This window comes from Castor canadensis, chromosome 6, assembly GCF_047511655.1.
Source record: "Castor canadensis chromosome 6, mCasCan1.hap1v2, whole genome shotgun sequence".
In the NCBI taxonomy this organism is placed as follows: domain Eukaryota; kingdom Metazoa; phylum Chordata; class Mammalia; order Rodentia; family Castoridae; genus Castor; species Castor canadensis.
Genome location: NC_133391.1, coordinates 42035335 through 42063029, shown reverse-complemented (window position 1 = coordinate 42063029; position 27695 = coordinate 42035335). Strand labels below are relative to the sequence as shown.

The 27695-nt window shown below is 46.5% G+C and overlaps 1 protein-coding gene and 1 long non-coding RNA gene across 7 annotated transcripts in view; both read right to left on the bottom strand.

The window, feature by feature from the left end:
- Nucleotides 1-27695, bottom strand: part of Wnt5b (Wnt family member 5B) — a 94512-nt gene that overhangs the window by 14183 nt on the left and 52634 nt on the right. The window contains exon 1 of one of the 6 annotated variants that reach the window (XM_074076371.1): nucleotides 1005-1217. The exons of 2 other annotated variants lie outside the window; for them this stretch is intronic. In XM_074076371.1, the coding sequence (XP_073932472.1) occupies nucleotides 1005-1070 (66 nt within the window). In that variant the 5' untranslated portion in view covers nucleotides 1071-1217. 3 more of the 6 variants (XM_074076373.1, XM_074076376.1, XM_074076374.1) reach the window with 3 other exon arrangements.
- Nucleotides 25760-27687, bottom strand: LOC141424085 (uncharacterized). The gene is made up of 4 exons (XR_012448921.1): nucleotides 26952-27687; nucleotides 26767-26838; nucleotides 26282-26387; nucleotides 25760-25910 (listed from the first exon to the last, which is right to left on the bottom strand). It is a non-coding gene; the product is annotated as an uncharacterized lncRNA (long non-coding RNA).

The following is a 27695-nucleotide window of genomic DNA, read 5'->3' as shown; positions in this document are numbered from 1 at the left end:
GAAATGCAGAGAATCAGTGTGCAAATATAAGAGATCCGGGAGTCCAGGCGAGGGAGTGTGCAGGAAAGCTCAAAGGGTATGCAGTGGGGACCTGAAATTCTGCCTCTCAAGGAAATTCAGCCCTTTCCAACCTTCACTCCTTAGTGCCAGTCCCTCATTGTAGGGCTTTTAGGTCTTTTACCCCAAACTGGAGAAACTCTACTCAAAACCAAATTCCAAAGGGAGCAAACAGCAAGCTGAGAAGCCAGAAAAGAAGGCAAATCCTTTTGAGAACAGAGCGTGCTAGGTGCAGCATTTGGGCTGCTTTGCCCATTGGGGAAGCACACATGTTCTTTCTCTAGAACATCTAGAGACAAGAGGACCACCCCTTCCTAACCTCACTCCAGCCCAGGGGTTTACTTCTCTGACCTTCAGGCTCCTCTTTGTAGTGAACTGGATTTATCTACACTCAAACAGGAGTCTTCATCTGTATCCTGTCCTCTCTAAGCCAGTTTTCCAAATCCCCACCCTTGGTTATCCTTAAGAAATGCTAGCAGGGAGAAGGGTGGGGGCGTTTCACTTTCTCCAGGAAACTTCTCCAACAAACCTAAAAGCCATTTGGGAATCACAGCTTTAGTGACCTGTCTCCTTGTCCTCTCCTCCGCAATGGAGCTGTCCCTCCCGCTGCAGCAGCTGGCGACAGCCCTAGCTTCTCCAGTGGCTGTGCTGAGGACGCAGCTCCCGGAAGCTATGACCCCTCCCTTGTAGCACCAGAGCTCCCCACCTTTGCCTTATGCGATTTGTAATTAACACCTGCTCCTTGTCCCCAAAGCGCACCTTTCATTGAACCCTTGGATACACAGGCAAATCCATGCTTCAGGTCCCCCGCCTCGGTTCTCCCTCAGCGTCCTTCTGGGCGGGATCCCACATCTCCAATGGGTCCTCTCTCCAGGACCCCCTGGCACCTCCAACCCTGCACCCGCAAACCCGGCGCGCGCTGCTCCAGTCGCCCCACCCCAGCTCACCGCGCCGGTCCCGAGGTTCTGGCTCTCCAACCTCTCCGGGAGGGGGCGGTAGGTGTTTTGGGTCATCAGCCTACGAAATGTTTTTGTCCTGGGGCCACCAAGAGAGGAAGGTGTCCAGAGAAGGATGGAGGAGAGTTGGGACACAGCCTCTTCCCCACCCCCTTTTGGTTGATCTTCTTGAGGTCTCAGCTGGGACGGGGGTACCAACAGGCAGGTGTGTGGGGCCGGCAGGGGACAGATCAAAGAAGAGACTTGCTCCTTCGCCTTTGTCATGCAGAGCCAGCTCGGAAATGATCCGGCCTCTAGCCACTAACAGCTCCCCACACCCGACTTTCCTAACAGACCTCTCAGGCCTCCTCTAAAGGATGCCCCTCCCCCTCCATGACCCCCCATAAATCCTCCTCGGTCCCTCAGGGCAGGAGGTCTGTGAATGCACCGACTGGAACCAAGAGAGATGGAGCAGAGATAGGGCTGGCACCAGGAGCTAATGGCTTTATGGAGGGGAGGGGACCAGGTCCTGGGTGGGGAGGACGATTGAAAAGCTTCAAAGAGTTTCCTTGTCCAAACATCCCCAGCTCCACCTACCAGTCCTTCCAGGGGACCATCCCCTCCAGCTTCTCCAGCCCTCCTATCCTTTCTTGCCCCTTCTTGCCCACTGGCATGCCCATCCCCACCACCAAGGCTCCTGCAGCATCTAGCCTCACATTTTCCCACCACCAGATAGCTCAGTTTTCTTCCAAGTGGTGACATTTCCTATCGTCTCCCCAGGTCTGTCACCTAGGTCTCACCCTCCAGCAGGCTCCAGTGAAATCCTGGTCTTGCAAGCCCTAGGTCTAACCCAGGCCACATTGGGGGCCCATGGTTTCTGAGTCAAGGCTGGAACCAGTGTCACTGGGGGTCTAATTATCCAGGTGACAGGCTGACAGGCCAGCTAGGGCCAGACATCCCAAGGACTACTACTCTCCACATGCCTTACAAATGCTCCTGGGGCATTCCCACCACCCTGTGCTCCAGCAAGCTCAGCCCATCACAAACTGTATTTTTTAAATTACAAAAAAAAAAAAGAAAAAGGCTCTAGTGTATGCCGTGACTTCTTACTCTGTCTTCCAGATGTGTGGTACCTACAATTGAAAACACACACACACACACACACACACACACACACACACACACACACACCCCAATGCCCTCACGATGTTGGGTCCTGGGCCACAAGATGTGAGCCACTCCTCCAGTGGTGCCAGAGCTGAAGCTGGCCAACTGTTTGCCCCTGTGGGCATGGAGAGGAAGGGGTGTCTTAGAAAGGTAGATGCTGCTGATTGGTTTCATGAGCCTGGCAGAATGGGGACTTCTTGCCTCAAGGCACCCGGGGAGGAAGGAAGCTGTGTGGAGACTGATGGTTTAGACAGATGGAAAGCCCGAGTAGAGGTCGCTGGTGAGATTTGCAGCAGGGCTCAGTGTGCAGAAGGGTCTTCTTTGTATAGAGGACAAATCTGTGAAATACCCATAGGCAAGGAAGCCGAGCTTCTTCTGCGGCCTTTGTCATAACTAGACTTTCTTTAAGATCTAAGAAGCTCTGCTTTCTGAAGAGATGCGCATCATTTTAAGCACACCAAACTGGGGCTCATGCACGCATTCAGACCAAGCAGGTACACTACCACTGAGCTTTACCATTGAAACCACAGGGCAGCATATTCGAATTCCAGGAATTCCGGTTCTCTTCCTTTTTGCAGAACAAAGACACTGGCAGAGGGAGGGGAGAGAGGTTATGGCTCAGGAAGAAAGTGGAGAGGAACTTCACATCAGGCTTCGGAGTGAAACTGACCCAGGGGACGCGCCCTCCATGTTGACATCATAAAAGTGTGTGCAATCCAATGTGCAATCATTTGCCAATCTGTTCCTTTCCCCTTCAGCCCTGGAAATGGTCTTGTTCACCATTGTCTCTCCTGTGGTTAGGATAATGCCCCATCTCAGAGGTGCTGTTTAAATGTCTGTTGACTGAAAGAAGAGAAAAGTCCTCTTTTAGCTCTCAAGGGAATAGAAAAGAGGCCGGGAAGGCCAGCCTCTCACGGAGACAGACAGTCCTTCTGGCTTCCATAAGACCCATCCATTCACCAGTGAGAAGGTGGCTCTTACCTGTGGGTCCCTTATTTAGAGTATGCTGCTAATGGACATTCCAGGTCCCCATGCCCTCTCTATCCTTTCCTCAGAGACACAGGTAACTTTCAGCTGCTGGGTAGAGTGGCGCACTGCTTGGTGAGATAACATGGAGATGGCTAAGATGCTGATCTCTGAGGTGCTTTGTCCCTCTGGGAAAAACTGTGGACCCACTCTGAGAGGCAGCACACAGATGGGAGCAATTGCAGCCAGGTTGTAGGATGTGAGAAGGGCCTTGAAGAATGTGTGGGCTTTAAGCAGAAGGAAAAGCAGAAAGATTTCACATGGTGAGGTTTGGTCAAACAGAGGATATTTTAAGGTGTTTTGGAAGGGTAAGAGCTATACAGAAATAAAGGACATCAGCCATTTCCAAAGTTTTGGGGGCCACTTTGAAAACTTATGCCATCTTCCAAAATCAGATACTAATTCCCATGGAGCAATTATCTAGAAAATTCCCATGATGACACAGTTCCCAGGGTCAACACTCTGCAATGGGACCAAGGACTTAGGCACTCGGTCACCCTGGGTACCGCCCTTTTGACCATGAACCCATGACAGAGTGACTTTTCCAAGAGCCTAGAAGTAGGGATTCCGTTTTTTCCTTCCCATCTACCTTGCTCTCTGCCCTCCAACTAATTCTCTTCCTGGACCCAGGCCTGAAAGCTTGGTTTCCTCCCTCCAAAACATTCCTGTCTTCCAAACCTTCTGGACTCCTCCCTCTCCTTTCCCCTGCATGTCAAATTCATTGCCAAGGCCTCCTGACTGTGTTCCCAGAGTATTTTTAAAATTTGTTCCCTCCTCTCCGTTAGTACTGCCATACTCTGAGCAACCACAAGAGCTAACTGACCTCTTTTTCCCTCCAACAAATTGTGTCTTACATCCCATTCTTTTGCTTTTTCACATTTGTATTAGCATATTAGTTGTACAAAGGGGGTTCATTGAGCTACATCCCCTCTCTTATCTACTGAGTGGCCGAATGCACCCCTGACATCCAGTTCTCCAATTTCCAAGGTAACAGTGCGCTTCCAGGTCTCCCCATCACTTGGAAACCTGTTAGAAATACAAATCCCCACGCCCTACCCACAGTGAACCTTGGGTCTAGCACTCTGTTTTAACAAGCCCTCCGGGCGATTCTGATGCCCCTGCTGAAAGTTTGAAAGTCACTTTATAAAGCCATCCACAGTAACATGCAATGAATGGCTGCACCAAGCCTTACAAGTGAACATATGTATTTTAATTTTCTACATGTCCATGTCTTCAGCCAATGGCTCTCAGTCTGGGAACTAAAGACTGGGGAGGGCGGGGAGGGGAGCGAACCACAGAACACATGCAAGCCGAGCGCATATAAGTATTACTGATGATCGTGGTGATGGTTGTCAAACTCTGTGCCTATACTGAAAACCACTGAACTGCACACTTTAAGGGTGGACTATATGGTACGTGAAGTATGTCTCAATGAGCTGTTACAGTTTAAAAACATGTCGCCGACCATGAAGCCACTCCCCTCCCCTAAAGATATTTATACTCCAGAAGTCAGCAGGAATGGCAGCTCTTGGGCTGGGGGTGTAGCTCAGCGGTAAAGCGAGTGCTTGGCATGCAAGAGGCTACGGGCTACATCGCCAGCACAAAGAAATAAGAATAGCAGCACTATTAGCTTCCGACTAAAAACGGCACTCCAGTAGAATGGAGAGACCAATTAAGTGTGGTCTATTATTACAATGGAATATTATGCAGGAATGAAAACGGATGCGCTATAATTCTATGCAACGATAAGCCTGCATCTTACCAACAGAATGTTAAGAAGCACGTCACAGCCGAGTGCTGGAAGATCGAAGTTCAGGCAAATAGTTTGTGAGACCCTTTCTGCAAAATACCCAATATAAAACAGGGCTGGCAGAACACTAGGGGCAGAACACCCGCCTAGCAAGTGTGAAGCACTAAGTTCAAAACCCAGTACCACAAAAAAAAAAAAAAAAAGAAGCAGGTCACAAAGAATACATCATCTATGATTTCATTCATAGCAAAACGATCTGGATTAGGGGCCTGCTCATAGATGCATAAGCCATAAAGGAGAGCATGGAGCTGATCACTGTGAACATGGGGAAAGGCTTCCTCCATGGTGGCAGGAGAGGACGATGAGGAGGAGGGGACTTGCGGGAGACCTGGGTGCCAGCCAGCAACACTCTGCTGCTCATCCTGGTAATGGGTGTGGCGTTTACTTTGTAACAACTATTATGCAGGCATGTTATGCTGTCCCAATTGCGTTATGCTACAAAAAGCATCTTCATACTCAAAAAGAAACTTGTCCCTTAAACAAGGGCTGGGGATTTAGGTGGGGAGGGGCTTCTATGGGACCCCGAAGTCACTCCTGCACAGAGTTCAGCGTTCAGGGCCTGGGTCTACACGCTTGGGGAGGCAGGCACCAGGCCTGGGTATTTTGTTGCTGGTTTTTCTCACTGCAGTTGGGGGCGGAGGGTGGAGACCAGGATTTGACAAAACCACGTTCTGGTTCACTTTTTTTTTTTTCCCCCCCAACAATTTTTATTTAGTACAGTATCCAGTTGTTTTTCTCACGTGACTTTTTTCATAGCTATCTCTCCCTTAAAAGAACAGTTCTTACAGTGACCCAAGATTAGCGCAATGATGTACTGAAGGCTTCATCGAAAAATTCCACAGCCTCTTCAAAGAATCCCCAGATGCTCGTCTTTCTGCTCAGCTCAATTAACACAGTCTTTCCCTGCCAGCCTTAATTATTTCCCCCAAGGGCCACTCTGCTTCCAGATCTCTGTTCCTGCAGCACTGCTCAGGGCAGCCTCCTGACCTAGGCATGGCATTCTTTTGTCTGATCTTTCTGCACAGTGGTAGAAAGAAAAATTTAAAATGAGAGGGGAGGGAGGACCGCCCTACCTCCTATTTTACAGCAGTCTTTCTCAAATACTGTCTCTTCTCTTGGTTTTTCTATCTTGAAGAGGTAATGTCTTAGGGATCAGGGGAGGGACAAAGGACAGATAGAAGTGATGAGATTTAAATTCTGGCCCTGAGAAATATGCTAAACCAGGACTGGGGCATGTGTAGCACAATGGTATAGCACAAGCTGGAGGCCTTGAATTCAATCCCCAGTATGGCCAAAAAAAAAAAAAAAAAGTATCTATCCATTTAGCTGGGTATGGTGGATCACACCTGTAATTCCAGCTGTGTGGGAGGGGTAAGTAGGAGGATCTCTGTCTGAGCTCTGTACCAGCTTGGTCACATTTCTAGTCCATTTTGCTTGGGTTATTTTGGAGATAGGGGGTCTTGTGAAATATTTCTCCGAGCTGACCTTGAACTGTGATCCTCCAGCTCTCACCCTCACGAATCGGTAGATTACAGGCCTGAGTCACCAGATCTGGCCTAAAATCCAGTGCTTGACATTTTTGAGAATTGAGATTCCCAGGCCTCCAGCTCCTGGTGTCTCCATAAGTGTGAACATGACCTATTCACACAACTGTACTGCCAGAGTCAATGCCAAGAAGCCAGCAAAGCAAAGCCCCCCAGACTCCAGGGCCCTAAGCAGATCCCTGCTGGCTCCCACCTTACTTGGAAAAGCACCTCTTTCTCCCCATGTACTCCACAGAAGTCTTACTCTGTGCAAAAGAAAAGAAAGAGGTACCTTCCTTCTTCTGAGTCCTGATAAAATCACAGTAGTTTTCTTTTTTTTAATTTTTATTTTTTTATTATTCATATGTGCATACAAGGCTTGGGTCATTTCTCCCCCCTGCCCCCACCCCTGCCCTTACCACCCACTCCACCCCCTCCATCTCCCCCCCACCCCCTCGATACCCAGCAGAAACTATTTTGCCCTTATTTCTAATTTTGTTGTAGAGAGAGTATAAGCAATAATAGGAAGGAACAAGGGTTTTTGCTAGTTGAGATAAGGATAGCTATACAGGGAGTTGACGCACATTAAAAATCACAGTAGTTTTAAAGACACGCTACAAAAGGCAGAAATGTGCCCAAGGTCGGGGAGGTGCACTGCAGCTTCAAGAGGTGGAGGCTGGGATCTCACAAGTCACCTATTTTTACCCAATCTTGAGTTTTGGAGTCTCGGACTACAAGGAGAAAAATTTATCCAAGCATTGCAGACTCCCAGTCTAGATAGAGGGAAGGGAGTGTGCAGATGGAGTTCTGGCTCACCATCAGGGCAGGCAGGCTGACAGCCGCCACACCACAGAATAATTGGAATAAAGGAGCATCTTGTTCGAGCAAGGGGCTGTGTTCCTGACTCTGCAAACTGGAGCATCATTGAAAAGGACCTGGGGATATCGTGCAATTTTAAAAAGCAGAGATAACCAATTGGCAGACAGCCAAATCTCTTTGACAAGCACAATGTTTCTAAATTTTGGGAACATGAATGCCATGGTGGGCAGGAGAGGGAGCACATGGTTCCCCAAAGCCCATGGCTCTGTCACTGTCACAGCTCTCCCTGCTGCTGCTCACACATCCATTTTGCTTGGTAGGATCCCAAAGGCTTTCAAGTTTGTCGCTCTGATTTAATGGAGCCTCAACATATGTATTATATATTATTACTTTATGTATATAAAACAGATAGGACAGCCATTTTTCTATATGTACACTTGCTCTTAACTCTAAATAAGGCATTTTATGAAAGTAGTTATACTGATTCTTTTTTCTGACAACTCTGTCTATCTATCTAACCATTCATCTATCTATCTACCTACCTATTTTTTTATCTATCTATCATCTATCTATCTGTTTTTGCCATGCTAGGGATGGAATCCAGGACCTTGCACCTACTAGACACACATCTTAGCAATGAACTACAGCCCCAGTCTAACAATTCTACAATTCAATTCTCCCCTAGAGACTAAATTCGAATAAAAAGATATTGTCTCACCTTGTCTAGTTTTCTTGCTCTGTGGAAATCTTCCTGTAGCTGCTGACCTTCTGGTTTAAAAAACACTTTTTTTTTGGTGCTAATGGATTTTGAGCTCAGGGCCATCCACTTGAGAGGCAGGTGCTCCACCACTTGAGCCTCTCCACCAGCCCTTTTTGCTTCAGGTTATTTTTCAGACAAGATCTCCTGTTTTTTGCCTGGGTTGGCCCTGGACTGTGATCCTCCTACCTCTGGCTCCCATGTAGCTGGGATTACAAGCACACAACTATGCCCACTTTGTTGATGGAGATGGGTTCTTACTAATTTTTTGCCCAGTTTAGCCTTGAACCTTGACCTTCCCCATTTCTGCCCTCCGAGTATCTGGGATTACAGATGTGAGCCACTGCACTTGGTTGGCATAAAACAGCAATTTCCATTTGAAAAAAAAATAGCATAGTTATTTATGTTTGTGAATTAATGGGAGATGAATGTGGCAGTGAAAGGAACAGCGTTGGAGAGCAGTCCTGGGTCCACAGTGCCCTGACTGAGGAGCCTGGCACAGTCTGCAGCCCTCACCAGTCAGACACATGGGAAGACAGCGTAGGAAGAACTGGGTGGGTGTACTATAAGCACAGAGTGGGGAAGGACAGACTGCAAACTGATTTCCTGGGAACTCGGTGCTCACACACACAGGACACCTGAGAAGTCCAGTAGCTCCGAGAGCATGGATCTTCCTAAATGCTGGCCCCAACCACTGCCCTGCATGTCCAGCCCATCTTCAACCATGCTGTGGAAGACCTTCTCACGGGAAGCAACTTGCTAATAAAAATCTCAGGCAAAAAAATGTGCCGCTCCTCTCAGGCCCAGTACCAGTTCCTCCTCACTGGACAGGAACAGTCACAGCCAAGCAAGCAGGTCACTTCTCACATCTCCCTCCACCACCAAGCAGCCCACACTTCCTTCAACAAAACCGGAGCCATGGCCAGGGATCTTCAGACCAGGTTCATGGGGTCTACAGGCTCCAGATTTTGGAATTAAATTATTCCTGTGGCTGCCTCAGGAAAAGTACAATCACCCAGTTCAGGTCTGGGCAGGTGAAAGAGAATTTTGGTTCACCATGAAGATACTTTAGGACTTAAACAGGTTTCTCTTCAGCAAGTTCCCAGCCCTCTTGCCACACTTCTCCCTGGGCTGCCTGTTTTCATGGAAAAGACTGAGGTGATGGAGTCAGGCCTTGCAGTCTGTGCTGCCCCAGCAATGGGGTCCACAAAATGAAGGGCAACAAGCTGAGTATGGTCATTCATGCCTGTAATCCCGGCTACTCAAGAGAGAGATTGGGATGCCGGCCTGGGCAAAAAGTGCAAGATCTTATCTGAAAAATAACCAAAGCAAACAGGGCTGACAGTGTGGCTCAAGAGTGTTTGCTATGCAAGTACGAGGTCCTGAATTCAAACCAGGACTGCCAACAACAAAATGAGGGTAAAACAAGGACCACCCCGATAAGCACCTAACATTCAGCAGGCGCTCAATAAATGTGACTGTTTATCATTTAACAAATGTTTGTTGAGGGCCTGTGAGTACCTAGTACTACGAACTAGATTATCAAAAAGTAATTAGATATCACTCTGCTAGAACTAAAAGCCACTGTACAGTATGGCAGCCACTGGCCACAGTGGCTGTTCAAATTTAAAATGAGTTAAAGCTAAATGTCAGTTCCTCAGTTGCAGGAACCACATTTCTGGTGCTCAGCAGGCACTCGTGGCCCGTGGCTGTCTTTTGGGACAGTGCAGATGACATTTCTATCACCACAGTTTGTGGACAGAGCTGGTCTATCCCTTAAAAACCTAACACTCACTTGAAATCTGTTATTTCGATCTGGGGAGACTTTACTCACACTTCCTGGGGAGCAGGCAATGTCCCCCCCACCTTACTTTAATCCTGTCATACTAAAAGAAATCCTTGCTAAAATCTCCACCTGTGAGACACCTTGAAATTCTTTTCATGCGTGGATCTCAAGTTCCTGAGATTTCGTGTGACGACGGGGACGCTGAGGGACCCCCTCGCCACTCCCCTAGGGACGGAGATGTCAGGAAGAGTTTGTATTCTTTTTCTAAGGTGTTTACAATCAAACTCATGGAAAATGACTCTAAGATACAACTTTTAACATCAGCAACCTGAACAGCATTTTTAAAGATGCCAGGACATCACCTGCCAAGCATACAAAATTAAATTTACTTAAAAATGAATGCCAGACCACAGAGGACTTTCGTCTTATCCCGTCCTGGCATCGAGAAAAAAAGAGAGTCAAACCAGAGTGGTGGGTCAACAGAATGTCTCCAGAGACAACAGGAAAGCTGTCAGACTAAAAAAATGGAATCACACCAGGCAAGGTGGCACATGGTCAACAGGTTATGAAGAATGGGTTCTTATGCATGGGGGTCTCACAGGCAGTTTAACTGGATCTTTTATTCTTAGCATTAAATCTGTCCCATTATGATGCAATAAAAAATCAATTTGGCACTGTAAGTACAAAGTGCAAGTGCATGGCAAGCACCAAGAAGTGAAGGGTGGGGACCCCTAACCACAGCCCACAGTCCTGGGCAATGCTTCCCCCAGCCATGGAGATGATCTTCCTTCTTCTCATCTTTGTAGATTGTCACTAGGGAAAGCAGAAACTCTGCAATGAAGTGACAGCAATTTCCATTATCACAACTAAATCAGCGCTATTTTGTATTTGCAATCTAGGATAACCGAAAAAGTTGAGAGCCAGTGAAAATGCTGGAAAGTAATTTAAATGCAACTCTTTCTGTGACTCTAATTCAAATCAACTAGTATTGTGACATCTACGAGGTCTTACTCAAGGGTAACAGGAAGTTTCATAATCTTACAGCGCTAAGGCAAGCGTGTATAAGATCATGATCCCCAGCAGACAAACGTTACAATGCAGGCACTATCCAAAACACCCAAGGAGGGCTAAATAATTCCAAAGAGAGAGGAGATGAGGAGATGGTATTTAACTTGTCCCTAAGATGATATGCAGCACTCCCACAAGGAGGGCTAGGAGAATGACACCCACAACGAGCACAGGCACAGAGGTCTGAAAAGTGCATGACACATTTTTAGGACCACACCGTACACACACTTCCATGTACGAAATTCAACTTTAGCAAAGAGAGAAAGATAGATGATAGATAGATGCATAGATGGATAGATGATAAATAAATGATAGAAAAATAGATGATAGATGCATAGATTGATAGACAAATGATAGATGGATAGATGACAGATAGATGGATGGACAGATGGATGACAGATGGATGGATGGATGGATAGATGGATAGATGGATAGACAGACAGACAGATAGATAGATACCAAATTCAAACTCTAAATGAAAAGACAAATGGAAGTCATTCATTATTCATTATTGGTGACCTTCATCCAGGGTTTCCTCCCAGGGTACGTGGAGGCCATGCCAAGGAGTTTGAGCTGTGTTCTGTAACTTGCAGGATCCGTGCCTTTAGAGGCACAGGCATCATCAGACCTGCATTTAGAAAAAATGATAATTGTTTGCTGGCAATAATGATTGACAGAGTGTAGCGACTGAGAGGCCAGGGGTTGGGAGCTCAGCTGGGAGGTCTGAGTCAGTAGACACAAGATAAGATGCAGAACAAAGGCACATTTGGCTGAGAAGAAGGGAGGGATGAGCTCTGCGTCATGCAGCCATGGCAATGACAAATGTTAGCCCTAAACCAGGACAGGATTACCCTCCCCGGTGCAGACGTTCAGACTATTTGCCTTTGGTCATTACTGAATTGAAATAAAAAGTATGGGGCAAGAGGGCTGGAGGCCAGGCTCAAGTGTGCCCTGAGTTCAATCCCCAGTACTGCAAAAAAAAAGTCTTTCAGCCAGGCACGGTGGTGCACCCCTGTGACTCCAGCTATTCAGGAGGCAGAGACAGAAAAATCTTGAGTTCAAGGCTAGCCTGGGATACCTCAAAAACAAAATTAAAAAAAAAAAAAAAGGTTGGGGCATGGCTCAAGTGGAAGTGTGCCTACACCTGGCAAGTGCAAAACCCTGGGTATAATCCTTAGTACCCCCAAAAAAAGTATGCAGCTGGCCTATAGCTCAGTGATAGACAGAAAAGAAGGAAGGAAGAAAGGAAGGAGGGAGGGAGGGACATGGAAGAGAGCGAGGGAAGGAAGGAAGGAAAGAAGTGCGTACCAACTGTGTTTTCTACCTGCAAGTGGCTTTAAGGAGAGCCCGCTAGTTTGTGGTCATCTCCAAGCTTGCATTAGAATTCTGGAGCACATTTGATATCTGTGGCAACTCCATCTTGCAGACATATGACACAGATCAGAAAGTCATCACTCTGAAAAACACATAGCTTGAAGTATATGTTTCCTAGGATGAGACTCCTAGAAACCCCTAATTAAAATTCACAAAAATGACAGCTAATAGCAGAAATAATCATTTCTACATTCCTGGAACTACAAGTGTATGTCTGAGAAATTACTTCTCCCTCACGTGATGTCTTCCTGCTTTGGTACTCAAAGCTATGTTTGGTAGAGAGCACTTAACGGTCACAACTGCACACAGCTTGACTGCATTTCCCAGCGTTCACTGCTCTCAGATGTGGTCATGTGACTAAGTTCTACCCAATGAAACTTTGGAAGAACACAAAGGCCCATAAAAACCTCCGAGAGCAATCTCCAAGCTCTCTTCTTTCATGCAGGCAAGCAAGGAGGTTGCTATAGTTTGAATCTTCAAAGGTTCCCAAATGCTGGTGTGATAAAGGCTTTGTCCCCAGCCTGTGGTGCTACAGGGAAGTGGTGGACCCTTTAGGAGGTGGAGCCGATTGTGAGGACATCAGATCACTGGGGGCGTTTTGAAGGGGGCACTGGGACCCAGGCCTCTTCCTGTCTCCCTCTTTCACATTCCAGTGGTGAGGTGAACAGCTGCCTCTGGCATGTGTTCCTGCTAGAATGTGCTGCCTTGCCACAAGCCCAAAATCCAAACAGCCAACCAATCATAAACTTAAACCTCTGAAACCTTGAGTCAAAGCAAACATTTGCTCTTCATAAATTGTTTCTCTGAGGTATTCTGTCACAGTGATGGAAAGTTGGCCAGGCCAAAGATAGAGTCTTAAGACACAAATTTGCCCAGGTCCAAAAATGACCACTTGGATAACTGCCTGAAGGTAGGAACACCCAGTATGGTTTTACATGGGCTAGAAATAGACTCTAGAGCCAGTCTATACTTGGAGGGTATACAAGGGTTAAAGCCAACATGACTTTAACTAGCACAGACTCTTACATTTACCTTACAAATTTTGTATTAGACCTACCTACGTGCTTTTTATTTCCATTGTTGGAGATTAAACCCTAGGTCTTGTGCATCCGAGGCAACTGTTCTACCATCAAATTACATCCAAAGTACCTTTTTTGCTTTATTTTGAGACAGGGTCTTGCTAAGTTGCTCAAGCTTGAACTTGCTATCCTCCTGCCTCAGCCTCCCAAGTAGCTGGGATTACAGCGGTGTGCCACCATACCTGGCATTACACATTTTTTTAAATGCCCTTTTTAGAACATAAACACCTTTTTTTTTTTTTGTAGTTGTTCTAGTGGCTTTTAAAACTACCAATTGCAAGGATTACTGTCCCCATTAAAAAGACAGGTTTCCAGTCACTTGTTCCTCTAAGGACAGAGCATAAATAAGGGCACAGTGTCTATATTATTATTCTTTGAGGTTTATGACATTTTGTCTGTCTGAAAAGACAAGACGGCACGAAACCCTGATGTATTAAAAGCTGAATTCTCCATGGAGCTATTTACTGATAGTAATACTTAAGCACTGGCACATTTTACTCATGCAATTCCAGTTCTACCGAACTGTGTGGCCCTAGACGTGCCACCCAACTTCTCCAGTCCCAGACTTCTCAATCAGAAAACAAAGAGGGCTGGGGATATGGCCCAGTGGTAGAGCGCTTGCCTAGCATGTGTGAGGCCCTGGGTTGCATCCCTAGCATGGCAAAAATTAAATAAAAGAAACAAACAAATAATAAAAGGAGATAAACCAGATTAATCTCTAAAGTCGTCTCTAGTTTTAGTATCTCTGACCCTCTATTGATCAGTCAACTGATCTGGTTCAATTGCATCATTAGGTTTATTGGGCAATTCGTTACGCTTTCAAAATAACTTATTCTTAGAATTTCCAACCTTTAATGAAAGTAAAGCCTAATGAAACACACACTAAGCTGGGTTTTCATTTAAAATGACAAAGCTAATTGACTTGTTTGGCTACAATCATTTTTCTTAAAAATCCTCACTCGTGACAGGTTCAAAATTGCCGGCCCATTTTAAAGTGTGTTTCTCAGATTATCAGAGGGGCATCTGTGTGTTAGTGGCTATTAGCCATGGATATTACCTCTTTCATAGGTCATTTACTTTTAAAAGTAGGACACTGCAGTAGGATCACAGGAGGGCACATCACTAGCTGTGTGGTTGAAGTCTCATCTCCGGGCTGTGGTCAGCTCGGCCTACTTGGAATCCATCACAGGCCTCCTGGCCCTGGTGCAGCCCTGGGTCTCCCCAAGCATGCCTGCCTTTCATTATGTGCAAGTTCAATGGGATAAAAGTGACCGCGAGCACAGCATTGTGGGATTCCATATTTATTCTCTCTGTGACAGCCGCAACCCATTTTCTCAGTTGAGAAGTCAAAGAGGTTACAAATTCTACCCAGAACCTGGAAATCCAGCTGGGCCATTTGAGTTTCTTTCTGCTTCTCCACGAATAAGGATTCTACAGAGGCACCCTAAACAAACAATCCTGCTAAAGACGTGTGGGGCAGATGGATCCTCAAACTCCACCGGGCCAAGAACACTGGCTCTGCCGGCCTAACTCCAGCAAAAGTTTGTTTTTGCCAAAGAAACCCTGTACCCAGATAGGCGCCTGAATCACATGGAAAGAGGGGAAGTGTTGAATCAGAAGGTTTGTTGGTTTTTTTTTTGCCCTTTTGCTTTTCCAAACTTAACGATGCTCTGTGGCCACAGCACTGTCCTGAAGTCACCCTCACCCTCTTGTGTCCAGGTGACACGGTGCTTGTGCGGTGATTACAATGACAGGGAAAAACCAACCCTCTCTTGCCATCTGGGTTCTATAAGCAAAGTAAAACCACACTGTTGGTTTCCAAAGCATTTCGAAATTCAGTTTAAAAAAAAAAAATACCTTCAAGATTCTAATAAGGGGTCCTCTACCAAACACACGGAGGACCAGTGCCCCGGAGTTCGAGTCTGGGATGTGAGCAGAAGTAGCCCAGAGCACAGGGAGGAAGCAGGGTACTGGATCTTACCCCCAGGGGCTGCAACCTTGGGGACGTACTGTCTGGGAAGGCTAAATTTGGGTTCTGAGGCCCACACGCGAACATATGCCAACGTCACCCAGCGTTACCACGGTTTCCTTGTCTCCCCGGCTATGTACGAGTGGCCTCATTTTTTCTACGCACACATGGCCTACTCACCACACCACAGAAAGCCTGGGCGGTGGGTGGTGCTCACAGATGAAGGCAGAAATGGGAATTAAAAGCACCCCCAGGACCATGGCCTGAAATGCCTGTGCCCCTAGGAAAATGTCAGTGGTAAGAAATGTGTTCCTGTTTGTGTTGAGAGAAACCACACACCCAACAGTGAAAGCCAATATCAACAACCAGAAAGTCCATGGAAAATAGCACAGCCTCGAGCAGCAAGTATAATGTGACCTGATCTGGTTCAGGCGGATGGTGTGCAACAAAGGAGAAAGGGATCACATTCTTCCAGCTTTAAGAAAACATTGTAAGCCAGGTGCTGTGGCTCACGCCTATAATCACAGCTACTTGGGAGGCTGAGATGGCGAGGATTGTGGTTTGAGGTCAGCCCAGGCAAACAATTCGAGAGACTTCAATCTCAAAAATAATGAGAGCAAAATGGTGTGGTTCAATCAATAGAGCACCAGCTCTGCAAGTGTGAAGACCTGAGTTCAAACCCGGGTCCCCACAAGAAAGAAAGAAAGAAAGAAAGGAGGGAAGGAAGGAAAAAAGAGCACGGTCAAAGATTGAAGCAAAAGTGGAAATGCTGTGTAGTCTCTCCCACGGCTCCCACACAGTTCCAGGTAGCTCCCATGCACAGGCGCCTGGATCTATATATATACTGGGGTTTGAACTCAGGGCCTCACACTTGCTAGGCAGGCGCTCTACCACTTGAGCCACTCCTCCAGCTCTGTTTTGTGCTGGGTATTTTCAAGATAGGGTCTCACACATTATTTGCCCGGCCTGGCCTCGAACCACGATCCTCCCCATCTCAGCCTCCCAAGTAGTCAGGATCAGAGGTGTGAGACTCTGGTGCCCAGCTTGTCACTCACTTCCCATCCCTACCCCCATCACACATTAACCAAGAAAAATGATCAGAATCAGACTCACTATACACATATACAATTTTTTTTTTTTTTAAAGACAAGGTCTGTGTTGTCCAGCCTGGCCTCAAATTCCAGGGCTCAAAGGTTTCTCCTCCCTCAGCCTCCCCAGTACCTGCTATTTCAGGCACGCACCACACCCGACTTAGAGTCACTATTTATTGAGTGCCAACTGCATAACGCTGTACCAGGGAATGAAGGCCGGTGGTGAGCCTGGACAGGTGAAAAATAACAAAGAAAAGAAAGAGAAAAATCCTTGACCTAGTTCAGCAGGGAGAGCAGCCATGCCAGAAATACCCAGGGACAGAGCCGTAATCATAGGCAAAGAGCCATGGGGCCGAGGGGTAGGGCCAAGTTACCACTCCTATTAAATTCTGAGCAGCAGCGGCCACAGAATCTGTACCCGTTTGGTTACCCTGTTTGAACAAACAGAACTCGAGATAATTTGTATGCATAGAAGTAAACTTTCCTTGACCCGTTAAACCCCTCTGACTTAAGAAAACACAGAAGCAAACAACTTTTTTTATGGAAACAGAAGGCACATAGAGTTAAATTCACAAATCTTTAAGTACACAAGCTTGATGGGTTTTCACATAAGCATATACCCGTGAAACCACCACCCAGATCAAGAACCATGACCATGGGGCAAACCAAACTGCTATGCTGCAGAAAAAGGCAGGAATGGGATCCACACGGATCTCTAATAAGCCTTGCAAAAGTTGTTTAGGGCTGGGTGGTAGAATGAGTGCTTGGCATACATGAGGTCCTGGGTGTCATAACCAGTACCAAAAAAAAAAAAATTGTTATGTTGTGGATTGGGTTCTGATACTTAGAGATATCTTGCTCTTTTGGGGGGCTTGGGGAAAGGAGATCAAGGAGGAAGAAGGAAGGGAGCAATGTGCTCGGGGATCTCTAACTGTAAGAAGCACTCAGGCTCCGCCATGCTGCCACCCACTGATCCCCAGTGGTTAGGAACAGGGCAAGAGGCAGCTCATGTGTGATCTGGGGGTTTTCTCTTGCACAACACCCCAAACTTCTCACTCCCTTTCTTCCACTGTTTTTTCTTTTTCCTGTTCAGGACGCTTCTTTTCCATGGGGGAAATGGTCTTCATCTCTCCCTTTCCAGCTTTGTCTTAGAGTCCAAATGAATGGGTTAAAAAACAAATCATTTTTCTTTTCTTTTCTTGGTTCTTTGAGACAGGGTGTGTCCCTATGTAGCCCAGGCTGGCCTCAAATTCAACATCCTGCCTCAGCCTCCTGAGGGCTGGGATTATAGCCGCACACCCCCATGACTGGGCAAAACTTGACATCTGTAAAGGAAAAAGCCAAAATAAATAAAACTCTAAGTTTGGAACATGACATATGCATTGGAGTTGGACAAGAAGCTCTCTCCCAGAGACATGGGTTATTTAAGATGATCTAATATTTATCAGGTTATGCTGGTCAAGGATTTTCAGATGGCCAAGTCATCAGAACTTACTATGTTATGTTCTATAACACTGAAAAGCATTACTTAACACATTGACTCACGAAGTTGTCACACTTCTGTTTATTACACCTTACAGACTGTTTTTACTAAGTGCTTGGTTTAGCTGGACACCGGTGGTTCACGCCTATAATCCTAGCTACTCAGGAGGCACAAGTGGTAAGAACACCTGCCTAGCAAGTGTGAGGCTCTGAGTTCAAACCCCCTAAAAAAATTGAGTGCTAGGTTTATAATGAAAACTGTGTGCTGAAGATGTACCTCAGTAGGAGAGTGTCTGCCTACTATATACAAGACTCTGGCTTCTATCCATACCCAGCACCATACACAAAAAAAAGAAAGGAAGGAAGGAAGGAGGGAAGGAGGGAAGGAAGGAAGGGAGGGAGGGAGGGAGGGAGGGAGGGAGGAAAAAATTTTCATGGTCATAATCTCATATGCAGTGCTGGGAAGCAAATGTGTATTAAACTTTGTTAGCAGCTGCAATGCATTCTCTACGGGAAGCCCTGCACACTAAGACACATAGCTGATAAAAAAATCACAAGCTCAGCTAGTTCAATTTGAGCTCTGCCAGCAGTGACAGTTTCTTAGTTTATATACTGTTTTTGCAAAGTACACCACCCTGTGCTTGCGAGGCAGATGCTCTACCACTTGAGCCACATCCCCCAGCCCCAACATTCTTTTTCAAGTTTCTAAATCAGGAAAATGGAGATCTTGACTGGAAGAAGATCCTAAACACTGGTTTCCATTTTCCCACAGCACCAGAACAGCCACTGACGTGCTTCTGTGACTTGTCCTCCATGACTGCCTTTATACTAACAAACCTTTCTAATCCTCCAGCAGCAGAAGTGACCAATGTCTAATTACCATTCAGATTTGCAGAGGAGTTTATTAAACGTTGAGCACAGAGGCAAGAGAGCAGGTGTCCACAATCCTGAGCGCGCACCTGTGTGAGGAGACTCAAGGGTGCCCTGCAGGTCAGGACCGCGCTCCTGACCTTGAGAAAGTCACTTCTTACTCCACGACTTATTTCCTCATTTGTAAACAACAACAAGAATTGTTGTCATTAAATATCTACACAGTGCTTCCAGAGCTTTACCAAGAAGGTATCACCTAATTGCTAAGATTTATTCTGCCAGCAGTTGACAAGTCTAATTTTGGCTCCCTCGTCAGGTAAAACAGAGGAGTTCTCTGACTGCGGGTGTGGCTCAACGGTAGAGCGCCTGCAAAACTTGAATAAGACCCTGAGTTCCATCCCCGCCCCCCACGCCCCCGCCCCCGCCCCCGCAAAGAAGAGCCCAGAATCTTAGGAAATTTTTTTTTTTTTTGAGACAGGGTCTAGCCAGGATGACCTTGAACTCGATGAGGATTTTCTTTTTTTTTTTTTTTCTTTTGTGGTGCTGGGGATTGAACACACCCCATCCCCACCCCAGTCACTGAGGTTTTTTTTTTCCCCCCCTGGTACTAGGTTTGAACTCAGGGCCATTCAAAGTGCTGGGTATTTTTCAAGATAGGGTACTATTTCCCCGGGCTGGTTCTGAACCGCTAGCCTCCTGAGTAGCTAGGATTACAGGTGTGAGCCACTGGCACCTAGCTAACTGAGGAATTCTTAATAGTTACAACATTAGCACTAATGCTGGGTAAATTACTTGTATTTAAATGATAAGCTTAAAAATAAAAGGCACCAGTACCACCAAAATAAATAAATAAATAATAAAAACACAAACAAATAAGAACCTAACTGACTTTAGAAAAACTTGGGCAGGGTCTTTGTACAAAATTGCAACTCACTGGGTTCAAGAGAGCACAGCAACACCTGACATCAAGAAAGCCATGGTAGCCAGGTACCGGTGACTCACACCTGTAATCCTAGCTACTCAGGAGGCAGAGATTAGGCGGATCGCTGTTTGCAGCCAGCCTGGGCAAACAGTTGGAGAGTCCCTATCTTGAGCTACTTGGAGTGGCTCAAGTTGTAGACCCTGAGTTCAAGTCCCAGTACTGAAAAAAAAGAAAGCTGTGGTATGGATCTCCGTGCCATCCTTCCTGGGCTGTGTGGGGTTAACAGCAACAAGGCTGAGACTTTGCTACCTTTGAGATGCTATTATTTTTTTAGACCTTGAACCCTCTCTTCTTGGCAGAGAAGGGGACCTGGCTATGAACTCTGCACCAGGGCCAGATCCCCAAAATCCTCTGGGTCTGACATTGTGTAAGAAATGCAAATATTCTGATTCATCCAAATAGGACTTTCCAGCAAGCCCTGGCCCCACGCCAGCCCCTTTCAAAAAGGGAACAACCTTGAAGCTCGCCACAGCCAGGCTCCCTCTAGACGGCAGGGTCCCAGGTCATCAGCATCAGCAGAGCCACAAACAAGTCTCAGACAGACTGATCTTGACCTCCCCTCCCCCTGCCTGCCTTTTGAAATATTTATCAGGATATGACAAGCCCAGGAGGATCCTGGTACAAATGACCTTTGCCAGCAGAGAGAACACAGCCTCAGGCGACAGAGGAGCAGCTGGGTCAGCTGTTCACCCGGGGTGGTGTGGGTTTCTCTCTGCACCTAACTGAGACTGCTTGAAAATAGTGCTTGCTGCTCCCACTGCAGCCCTCAGTGCTGAGTGTCTAAAAGGAGCTCTGGATGTAAAAATGGTCCCACCCGCAAGGAGAAAATGTCACTTGATACAGATGGATACGCAAGGCTGGGCTGTGGCTCAGTGGTAGCACGACTGCCTGGAGTATGTGACTCTGGGTGCTGTCCCAGTCCACAAAGAAGAAAAAAAAGGAACTAGGATTGCCTCAAATGAGGCCTCTCCCCGCTTTCTGCCAGAAGGAGAGTGACAGTCATCTCTAGAGGTCTTTTACTCTGCTCAGATTCCAGACTGGCTTCTGGCCTGGTCACACTTCCCATGCTGTCCCTCAGTGCCTGCTCACTCTCTGAAAAAGATCCCAGAGTGGGCTCTCAAGAGTCCAGGGCTAAGAGGGAAGCAACCACTAGAGGGTGACAAGATTACACACAAGCCCATGCAAGGCCTTTCACTCATTGCCAGGGCCAGCCACACATCCAGCCAGGATGGAGAGCAGCAGCTTCCTTCCCCAAAGGCTGTATGCACACTCATACAGGCACATCTCTCTCTCAATCTCTCTCTCTCTCTCTCTCTCTCTCACACACACACACACACACACACACACATGCACGCTGACCTACTTCAGCTAGCAACCCAACCAGAGCCTTCAAGTGTGTGTCATGAAAGCCACACCGCCCACATCTGCTCGCAGTACAGTCAGTATCTTGTTTGGTGCTGACCACTAATGCACAGACCCCTCTGCATCTCAGCAAGCCGGGAGGCCAAGCTTCTACCATTAGCGTAGCAAAGCAGGCTGGTTTAGAAGGTGGGCTCTAATCCGTTCCCAGTTGGAAGCCCAGCTCTGCCAGCCATCTACTTCTCTGTGCCATAGTTACCTTGTCTGTAATGTGGGGGACGATAATGAACCTTCCTTCAAGTTTGTGTGCTCAGTCTGGAGCTGGGCGAGGTTCCATGCATGACCCCACCCAACCCTCACAAAACTCTCATTTTACAGATAAGAAAACCAAGGCTCCTTGACTAGTCATAGTGATATGAAGTGAAAGAAGCAAGACTTTAGCCTGATAGTCATCTGACTACAAAACCTATGTTCTTTTCACTAACACCACTGGGGAAAAATCCAGTCTTTGCACCAAAGAAGATTATGATTGAAAAGACAGAGATGGGGAAGGGGGGCAAAGGGGGGCAAAGGGGGGCAAAGGGAGAACCATAGGCTTTTTTTCTATTTATTTTCATTTTATAGAAAGGGAGATTCTTTTTTTTTATTATTCATATGTGCATACAATGTTTGGGTCATTTCTCCCCCCTCCCCCACCCCCTCCCTTACCACCCACCCCACCCTCTCCCTCTCCTGCCAGATACCCAGATACCCAGCAGAAACTATTTTGCCAGAGAGGGAGATTCTTTAAGAAGCGTTTGTTTGCTTTGGTGTGGGAGGTTGAACCCAGGGCCTCACACAGGCTAATATGCACACGCTCTGCCAAGAGGTATCATTTAACAAAAAACTGGAAGCAGAAGAAGCATGCTGGGCACTAGGAGGGTCATCTCCTGGGCCACCACCAGCAGCAGCACATGGACCTGGCAGGAAAGCTCTCTCCTGGCCCCACCCAGACACCCAGAACCAGAAGTGCCAAGCTTATCTGGGTGCCTGGCAAGTGTGAGTTACCCTACTCCACGCAGGAGAAACAGTGGAAACCCTGTCAGTGGCTCCAGTGTGGCTGTCTGTCCAGCAAAGCAGGGATTCTGGACTGTTTCTTGTGGGTGAATGGAACAGGCCACTCTTCCTGCTTACAAAGGAACGAGGGCAGGGACAGGCGACGACTCGCTCTAAACCAAAGATCACTGCGGTAAGCTCTGACCTGCACAGTTCTTCAAAACAGGAAATAAAAGTTTAAGAAAGGCCTAACTGTCGACAAACGTACATGTGTACAATTCAGATACATCTGTGCAAGGATCCCACACACACACCATGCATTTATAAAAGAGAAAATAAAAATGACATTTATTAGGTCCCTACTGTGTGCTGGACTCTGCACTAGGCTCTTCCTTTCTCATGGATTTTCTTTTCTAAATGAATTCTCACAATAGTTCTGAGAACAGAAATTAGTGGGAAACTGGAGTCACTTTGCCACAGGACAGGCAATGAGCTGTTCTGGAGAGCTGGGATGAACACACAGATTCAGTGCCAAATGTGGAGTGAATTTAACTCCAGTGCTGCCTGGGGATGGACTGGTGCCGAGGAGCCCTCCATGTCACAGGCATATCAGGGAGATACAGGGAGGTCATCAATGCACGTGGGCTTCCACAAGGCAGGCAGGACACTGAGGGCTGCCTCTCCTCTCTCATCAAGCTGTTATCAGAAAGGGGCGGGAGGATTGTGCAAAGGAGGAAAAAGCCAATTAAAACTATTTTTCTCCCCAACTCGATCTTGGTTGTAAAAACAATAACAAAGTTTAAACCATGAACTAAAATTTTCTGACTTCAGACATGGAATACCAATTTCACATAAACCATAAAGATTTCTCATTTTTGTTTTTTTGGTACTGGGGTTTGAACTCAGGGTCTTCACCTTGAGCTAATCCACCAGCCCTTTGTTATGATGGCTTTTTTTCCAGATAGGGTCACGAGAATTACCAAGTAATAACTGATACTTGGGATTATCCTATTACTGTATTTCATTCTTTTTTTTTTTTTATTTTTTTGGTGGTACTAAGGTTTGAACTCAGGAACTTGCACTTGCTTGGCTACTGCTTGAACCATTCTACCAGCCCCTATCACTGTTATTTCTAATCCTCTGACTGGGTGCTTGAGAATTAAGGAAACACTCAAAAGTTGCAAATTACAAATTAGAAAAAGAAATCTCATTTCACAAGTAGGAAGGCGTGACCTTCATCCATCTGGGTGTGATCCCCTCCTCCTCCCCCTCTTCATCTTCTTCCTCTTCTCATCCCCTTATTTATTCATGTATTTATTTATTTGGCAGTGCTGGCCCCTGGGCCTCACACACACTAATTACTGCTGACCACACCCTAGGCCACAGCTCAGTCCACTGTCATGAGTTTCAGTGTAGACAACATGGTGAGTGTACAGCCGTGCTAATGAGAGGCTCTGGTTGCCCAGAGCTCAAGACCCTTTTCTATAGAGGTGGAGAGAGATGATGTGTAGCCTATGTTTACAGGATACAGCAAACTAATAATTTGGGGAAAAATAAACAAATATTTCAGGGATGTTTCTGGCAATCTGTTGATGATAGAACATTTTTCACCTATTTATTTCTATCTTTACTCCAAAATTTTTTGACCTGCTAAAGTATTTTTATTTTTTTTATCTTGTTACTTTTCTCATGTATAATTTTTGCAGGTTTCTTTTCTTTTTGGTGGTACTGGGGCTTGAACTCAGGGCCTCATGCTTGCTTGGCAGGTGCTCTACCACTTGAGCCACTCCACCAGCCATTTTTTGTGATTTTTTTTTTTTCAAGATAAGGTCTCCTGAACTATTTGCGCAGCTGGCTTAGAACCATGATTCTCTTGATCTCTGCCTCCTGAGGAGCTAGGATTACAGGTGTGAGCCACCAGCGCCCAATGGCCCCCTCCTTTTTTTTGTTTAGCTTCTTGAGATAAGTCTATTCAAGTCACTCATGCATTTATTAGTAGGGTTGTTAGGGGTTTTGTTGTCGTTTCTGCTTAAGTTTTTGTATCTGCAGATAAAAAACTTGATCAGCGAATCGAGTCTTCACCTTCTCTTATCTTTCATATACTAGAATCAAGAGGTGTCCCAAGACACACTCCTGGTTAGAAATATTTAGGATCTTTTAAATTTCTGGCAAAGCCGCTTTGTTGATGGTTAGAAATATTTAGGATTGGAGAGCACACTGTGGAAAGAAGCCAGCAGGTCAGAAACTCAGCATTCTATAATCCTCAGGTATCCACTGCTACGGGTTACCCAGAAGTCTTGAAGAAGTTTCAACATGCCTGGAGCCTTTCATACAGGTGTTATTATTATGATGCCACTAATTCAATTCAGTTCAATGACATTAACAAAGCACCTGTTACTTGACAGGCATGGCGTCACAGACACACTGTAGGAAAAGGAGACAAGGTAGTTTAACTCCTTGACTCAACTTTTGGAGGGAGGGAGGGAGAGAGAGAGAGAGAGAAAAGAGCTATGAATCTCTTCTGATCTTTCTTTCCAGAGCTTTCTCTCTGAATGAGGAACTACGAGTCTTTCAGGAGGCCTGCTCTTTGGGCTGGGCCTCTCAATTTTCCCAGGTCCCACCCAGGCCGAAAACACACTTCATCTAAAGATCCACATTTCTTTAAAATTCTTGGTATCATTTTGAAGAGATTCCCTACAAAAGACTATCATTTCTGCTTCTAAGCAAAAGTTTATAATTCATTCAGAAAGATTTCTGATCACAACTTGCTGAATCATATACAAAAATCTTAACCTGATCTTTTCTTCTCTCTCCCTCCTTCCTTCCTTTCTTTTCTTTTCTTTTTTTTTTTTAACAACAGGGTCTTGCTATATAGCCCAGGCTGGCCTCTGACTCTCAATTCTCCTCCCTCAGCTTCCAGAGCATTGGGTTTACAGGTGTGCACCACTACCCCCACCCAGTTTGAAAATATTAACATGCAGCCTGCACTAGAAATGAAGGAAAATCCCAGGGTAAAAGTGACGGCAGGAATCATCCCAGACTTCTGCTCTCAGAGTGCTTCCACTGGGATGTGCCTAAAGATTTTCTAGTGAAACCATACTAGTGTTCGATGAGGAAACTAAAACCCTGAAAGGGTCACCACCAGGTGACTAGCATAGGGCTCACACAATGCCACACTTCTGTCTCCCCTGAGAAGTTTGTTGCTGAAAGGTCTTCCTGTTTACTAAATGTAAAAATAATCATATTGCTGAAGCTTCTTAGAATTTGTACTTGAATACTTTTAAAAAGGCTGTGTGTGAATAAAATTCTAGAGTTCAACTCAAGAAACAGTTTTGCTAGACCTGGGACCACTTGCCTTCTAGTGAAAGTGCTTCCAGGGGCCTCTGAATGACTTTTCAGAGAACAATGGTCTTTGCAGACAAGGAAAACCACAAAGCTCCTCTGTATAGACGTGCACCTTCTGTAAATCCCCCCCACCCCCAAAATGTGTGGTCTGGAATACTATTTTGTGTGGAGGAGGATTAAGGTATACACTAAGGCGCTTTGGATCAACACAAATCCATCAACACCGCACATCAAAAAGTGGGTTTTATGTAGAGTTTAAGATAAAAGTTTAAGCACAAGTGATGGAGAATATAGGCCTAGATCCTCCTGGGAGAAGAGTAAAAGCCCAGGTATGCCTCAGAATTGGGACGCTCAGCCTTCAAGCCTCTGGAATCATCTGATGACAAACAGTATTTCAGGAAAGTAATAAAAGTCTATGGGCCTACAGCCTGGGCAAAAGTTAGCAAGATCCCATCTTAAAAAATGAGCTGGACTTATGCCCATGGTCCTAGAGGATCCCTGTCTGAGGTCTGTCCAGGGCAAAAACATGAGACCCTAATCTAAAAAATAACTAAAGCAAAATGGGCTAGGGGCGTGGCTCAGTGGCAAGGTGCCTGCCTAGCAAGCCTCCAGGGCACCCTCCCTCCAAGTTTATGGACCTCACGCAGCGTGTAATGTGGGTGTGATAACAAGCTTGCAAGAATTTTTTTGCATCTGCATTTCCTGATTGAGGAAGGAGGGGCAGGTGAGGTATAGAATGTACATTACCAGCGCCTGTGGCTCACGTCTGTCATCCTGGTTACTTAGGAGGCAGAGATCACTGTTCGCAGCCAGCCTGGGCAAACAGTTGGAGAGACCCAATCTTGAAAAAAACCTATCACAAAAAAAGGGGCTGGTGGAGTGGCTCAAAGTGTAGGCCTTGAGTTCATACCCCAGTAACACAGAGCAAAAAAAAAAAAAAGTACTTTACGCCCACTAGTGAATCTGTACATACTTGGTCTAGCATTGATCACTTGGGGAAAAGAGGAGGGACCAAAAGCTAACAATCCATATGTACTAAATATGGAAGCCATTCAAAATCTGTTTAAGTCCCTAAAGAATCCGTTTTCCTTTTCCAATAGATTAATCAGACGGTCTTGTATCGACTTGTGTGGCTTCATAACTTCTTTCTTAGTCTGGGGGTAATTAAAACGAAACTCCTGTCCTGTGTGGGTATTTAAGGCCCAGGGCTACATTGTAGAAAGGAGGATTACCTTGGTTCCATAAAACACAGTTCATAAACCAAGTGCCGTCTGCCGCATCTTCAAGCAAGTCGAATAGTTGCTCTGTTTTATGAAAAAGTACATTTGTATCAGCACACAGAAACATACTGTCAGTACAGCTTGGCCACGCAATTTAGTTTAAGAGGCCGATGAAAAAGAAGATACAACAGGCTTACGGGGAAGGTGCTCCTTTCCAGCAGCAGAGTGCGCAAGTGGAGGGAAGTTTTCATCCACAAAGTACCCAGAAAAACGCACTGCGGCGCCTGGAAATGACCAGGAGTTGGCAGTCGCAATGGGTCATTCTAGAAGATTCTAGAACGAGGAGTGGAGCGGGTCAGTGTTAAACTCAACTGAATAAAACCCAGTTTTCTCCAGTATAAGGCACAAGCCTGGAAAGCAAGGAAATTATTTTTAAGCCCCTGAAGTGGAGGGGGAGACCAGGGGTGTGAAGACACAGAAGTGTTAAGGGGCATTAGGGACAGTCTATAAAGGAAGCGTTGGGGTGATGATTATTGAGTTCTGCTACTGGGAGGAGGAGTCTTCAGGGAAAATAAAGGGAGGAGGGTGTAAACCAAAGGCCAGGAATTGTAGTGCTAAGTAAGCATGGGAAGGGGCTGTGCGGACGTCACCGCAGAGAAGGAGCGGCGTTGGGGCGTGGCCAGAGAGGGCGGCCGCGTAACGGGGTGCGCGCCCGCCAGCCGCGCGGAGAGGCGCCTCGCTGACAGCTGGAGGCGCTCGGCGCCGACAGGGTTAAAGCGCAGGGGCGCCGAGACTAGGAAGAACTCGGTTTCCAGGGTAACGGCTCCGACAGTTCCGGCAGCGCGGGCGCGTACCATTCCGCGGGTGCGCGCGGGGGGAGCCGGCGAGGGAGGAGGGGACGCGCCGAGTCGCAGTCGAGCGGCGGGGCCCGGGCCGGACTC